The following is a 4,821-nucleotide window of genomic DNA, read 5'->3' as shown; positions in this document are numbered from 1 at the left end:
ATTTTGTATTACGCGTCTTTTTGAAGAACGCATTCCTTTCGTAAATCACGGGATATCTGTACCATGGTGAGGGAGTCCGGGAACCCCTGCATCAAGCCCTGCCCTTGGCAGAAACGGCTGCAGGTTATTCAGGTGCTGCCCTGCACCACTTGCACAGGCTGTATGCACAAGGGAGGCTCATGCTTCTCCACCTTTACCATTTAAATCACAACGTTATATTGGGAAACATGGCCAATTATCCACATGCATTCTCCATTCTGTAATTGAAAAAAAGTTCAGCGACTGCCAATGCACTGCTGAAGACATCACAACTGTGCTGGTCATGTGGGGGGTTGTTTGACCATACTTCACCAAACTGGTCAGTGAGGGTTGGCAAAGGGGGTTACAGCCCAAAATCCTGTTCCAATACCACTCGCCACTGATGTTAGCCATGGGCAGGAATCAAGCTCAGGCTGCCAGATTCATAGTACAGTGTCTCAGTGCAGCATCAAGCTGCTCCCCCTGATGATGCTTCAACTTCTCGATCTCTTGTTCACCGGTGCATGTGTAAATGTGCACGTCTTTGTAGTTATCCACATCTACAGATTATTTGGTCAATTATTCTGAGCGAGTCATTTTTGCAAAGGCCAACTAGGATGTTTAATATGTAATAAAAATCGTCTAAGTTTATCATAATGTGTTTTACACATTCATCGTCGACTGCCAGGACCAATGTTTCAATGTAGAACCTAAACAAATAAACACATTTTAATAAAATAAAAATTACATCACCTTTGAACATTGTGTGGACTTTCAAGAAATTTAATTGAGCGCATTAATCTTATTGGTTCTTTCGGTAAAGTCACGTAGTAGGGAAGTAATAAAATAATAAAACATAATAAAACAATTCTCACGTTTCGGCCACAACGCAAGCAGCCGTCCTCAGGTGAAGAACATGTCTGTCGATAAGACAGAGTCTGAATGACACGTCCTAGGCTATGTATTATTCTAAGACATAGGGTAGTGTATAGTAATACAGTATACAATTTGGTGTTGGGTTTGTCTATGGCAGCATATAGTGTGGGATAGACCCGTGTGATGTAAGGAAAAAGTTTAAAAAGTTTAGCTGGAAGCATATTATATTTTTTGCGACCTAGAATTGTAATGTATTACTTACGGTTGGTAGCTCAGCTTATTGAGAGTGTATTTGGCATACTGATGATACTATGTAATTTATACTTTAGTTTTTTACGTGGTTGTTTGGTTGCTGCAGCTGCATACTATTAACATTCCTTCCCTTTGTTGGTGCTGCCCCTGCCCCCTCCCTTTGATGCTGCTAATCCTGCATAATGCATGGGCATAATATGACTTTGAAAACCCCCCGCCCACCTCCCACGCATTTCACAATTAGCACTATTCGCATTCCTGCATTTCCCATAAATATGCTAAATTCCTCTTCATATGCAAATTCTTTTGTCAAGGCGCTCTTCCTCCTCCCTCCCAGCTTAAATAGACGCTCCAAGCCTAGGACGTGTCATTCAGACTCTGTCTTATCGACAGACATGTTCTTCACCTGAGGACGGCTGCTTGCGTTGTGGCCGAAACGTCGTGAGAATTGTTTTATTATGTTTTTATTTTTATTATTTTATTACTTCCCTACTACGTGACTTTACCGAAAGAACCAAGAAGATGAATCCCTGCAGTCACGAAAGCTTTAAATCGAAATTTGAGCGCATGAAGTTTAATAAAAATGTAATTTTAAAAATGCCCTCATTTTGTTTGATTCATAGGTATGCATACATGCCCCGACATGTTCTGGTGTCCCCTGGTTTACTTGACTTATGCTTTGCGTATTTTGTTGTAATTTCTAACTCTAGAAAATCATGCCGCCGCGATCCTGTATGGTTTGCACTTGGGCAATCTTCCCGTAGCCACCACGGCCGAGGTCATAGTCTGTCCGGTACTCGTCTCGTACCTGAAACCAATCAACGCACACGCACGCACACACACACGCACATTAAACAGGTAAACGTGGGAGAATTGTTTAAAGCATGACCAAAGGTGTAAATATAAACAAAGCAGTGACGTTTATCAAAATGTGAAAATTGAATGTTTCAACGTTACTCTGCTGCCCTCTACTGAGCTAACGCTATCGTCCAAATGGGTACCAGTCCACCATGAATCATCACCGTGGGAAATAATTAACGCTACTCGATGAGGACAAGGCATTTAGGCCATATTGAAACTTGACACTTTTCTGACCACGCCAATTAACTTAAATAATCATCTTTGCTTGGCATGCAATATTTATTCAATGGTTAAAATAATCGTTACGACACATGCATTGCATCGTGCATGAGAATTTGTTATTTTATTTTCATATACTGTATGCGAACCTCACAACCACTAAATATTCTATGACAGCAACTGCAAAAAATAACATTGAATTGTGGCCCCGAATCCTAAGATTTAATTAAACTGTACATAATTACGTGTTAAAATCAATCGAGTCGAATGGAATTTGCAGTCTCAATTGAATTTCCTGTTTCATTGGCAATATCTGGTTTGTAATACCATTCTTCCTCTGTGCTGTGTCATTTGTAAGCTATATTATTCTATTCAACAGCCAAAAACGTAAAACATACATATTTACATACACAGTTCAATGCATACATACATACTGTTAGAATTGTATCGATTTACTGTTACAAGTGCAGTAGAACACCAACAAGTCACCTGGCCTCCACTCTTGCCACGGCCGAACTGGCGGCCCTCCTTAAATCCCGCGTCCCAGTCCGTTCGGATGATCCTGTCATCCAGCCGCGTGCCGTTCACGTAACGCAGGGCGTTCTCCGCATCCGAGCGGATGTAGTACCTTGGCTCGAGTAAAGGTGAAAATGTTTTCTGACATTGGAGCTTTACTTCGCCACACACAAGTCACAGTGGCACTGGGGATCGAGAGAACCGTGCATTGTGCAAATTTGTGAATAAACACAAACCAATTTAATTTCTCGACATAAACTGAAATGTAAATACTCTTTGGTTCTTTCGGTAAAGTCACATAGGTATAAAATAAAATAATTCACGACGTTTCGAACGCAACACAAGCGGTCGTCCTCAGAACCAAGACTATAAACTGAAATGTATATCATAATTTCATTTTATAGAGCGCCATTCATGCGATTGCATCCCACAACGCTGCACATCAATTATCCAGTTCCGTACAAGAAAATATAACCCAAAAATATCTACGTGCCTTTACCGAAAGACCCAAAGAATATGAATTTCTGCAGTCACGAAAGCGTTAAGTCAAGAATAAAACCCCACTACTTCGCAAAAAAACCCCCATAAATAACGAGATAAAAAAATACACAAAACAAGAAAAAATTGCAGAGAAGTCAATAATACCATACCTCTGACCATAATCCCAATATTTCACCGGATATATCATACATCTAAATGCCATTGCATCTCAAGATGTGTTATATATTAAAAAAAACTCTCGAGAACAGGCCAGGGAAATGCAGAGATCCTCGTCTTTCCTGGCTGCAGGATATCGGCAGCTCCCCTCTTGAGGCAGCGCATGGGAGGGCAGCTGCTCTGGAGTATGGCGCTTGGAGAGACTCATTTCTTAACAACTGCTTTTTGTATTTGGTTTGTTGTCCTTCCCCCACATCTTCCATTAGCACGGTCGGTTACATACGGTACGACCGAAGTTCAACATACGTACAAATAGTGCCTTCCTAAAAACGTACTCAAGAGTCAGCGAGACGTTTCTGAGTAAATGAATGTACAATACTATTACGCGACGGCCCTCATAGACCAAAGGATACTCGACGAAGCAGAACCCACAGGAGGTCCTCTTGACCTTGTCAAGGCCCATGATGATGCGCTTGATGTCGCCGCATTTGACGAAGAGCTCGTGAATCTGTTCCTCGGTGGTGTAGAATGACAGGTTCCCCACGTACAGCGTGCAGCTCCTCCTCAGAAGCTCCTCCTGCTCCGTACGGCTGCCCTTTTTGGCACAAGGAACAGAGTCAAAGCATTGGCACACACGTGGGACGGTAATCAAGGTGGTAACAGCAAACAGCACCAGATGTCTCATGCCAAGATATTAGGAAGCCACCTCAACTATGCAATTGTCATTCATCTCGATTGAGAATTCCCTTCTTTAGAACTACTTATTTCTGTTTAGTTTGCTGTGCTTCCCCCGCACCCTCCGATTAGCACGGTTGACCACGTACGGTGCGAAAGAAGTTCAACATCCACAGCGTACAGTGATGATGATGGTGGTGATACAGTGGCGTGTGCAGGCAAGGCGCTCGCACTAGGCCTCGGGCCTGGCCTCCTCCCGACCAGGCGAGGGCTGCATTTGGCAGCGACGCCGCCGCCGCCGCCTCCTCCCCTCTGTTCCCCCAACGAGCCTCACCTTGAAGTGCTGGTCGCGGTACTGCGTCACCTCGGCGTACGAGTCGCTGTCGAGGGTCGCGAGCCGTGGCAGCGACGACGACGACGACGAAGAGGAGGCGGCGGCGGCCATGGCGACGGAGTCCCGAGCGGACGGGTCCCAGTCGCCCGCTGCGGGCGGCGTGGAGAGGAAACTGTGGCGGGGAGGGAGCGACGGGGGGGAGGGGGGGCGGCAGTAAAAGGTTCCGGGCGGAACCTTTAATGCCGCACAGCGCCACCCACTGCCGTGGCACGACGTAGCCCGGGGGGGGCGGGCGATCTGAAGAACGATTCAAACTTCATTCGAAGCTTTCGTGACTGCAGGGATCACTCTTCTTGGTTCTGTCGGTAAAGTCACGTGGGTATAAAATAAAATAATATATAAAGACGTTTCGA

At 44.6% G+C, this 4,821-nt stretch overlaps 1 protein-coding gene across 1 annotated transcript; it reads right to left on the bottom strand.

Annotated features, from left to right (window-relative positions):
• Positions 1 to 1,847: 1,847 nt before the first annotated feature.
• Positions 1,848 to 4,605, bottom strand: LOC144732528 (nuclear cap-binding protein subunit 2-like). Its single transcript, XM_078613934.1, has 4 exons — positions 4,409 to 4,605; positions 3,813 to 3,994; positions 2,716 to 2,854; positions 1,848 to 1,954 (listed from the first exon to the last, which is right to left on the bottom strand). Exons 1-4 carry the CDS (start codon positions 4,517 to 4,519, stop codon positions 1,853 to 1,855), a joined length of 534 nt encoding a protein of 177 aa, XP_078470060.1. The 5' UTR covers positions 4,520 to 4,605; the 3' UTR covers positions 1,848 to 1,852.
• Positions 4,606 to 4,821: the final 216 nt, after the last annotated feature.

This window comes from Lampetra planeri, chromosome 43 (assembly GCF_965212315.1).
Source record: "Lampetra planeri chromosome 43, kcLamPlan1.2.h2, whole genome shotgun sequence".
In the NCBI taxonomy this organism is placed as follows: Eukaryota; Metazoa; Chordata; class Hyperoartia; order Petromyzontiformes; family Petromyzontidae; genus Lampetra; species Lampetra planeri.
Note: the sequence above shows the minus strand (reverse complement) of the source record. Positions and strands in the feature narration are given on the sequence as shown.

Coding starts and splice junctions, on each gene's coding strand:
- LOC144732528 (XM_078613934.1), bottom strand. CDS start 4,519: ATGGCCGCCGCCGCCTCCTCTTCGTCGTCGTCGTCGTCGCTGCCACGG. Junction 3,995..4,408: donor ACCGCGACCAGCACTTCAAG/GTGAGGCTCGTT, acceptor TGTGCCAAAAAG/GGCAGCCGTACGGAGCAGGA. Junction 1,955..2,715: donor GTGGCAAGAGTGGAGGCCAG/GTGACTTGTTGG, acceptor GATTGGTTTCAG/GTACGAGACGAGTACCGGAC.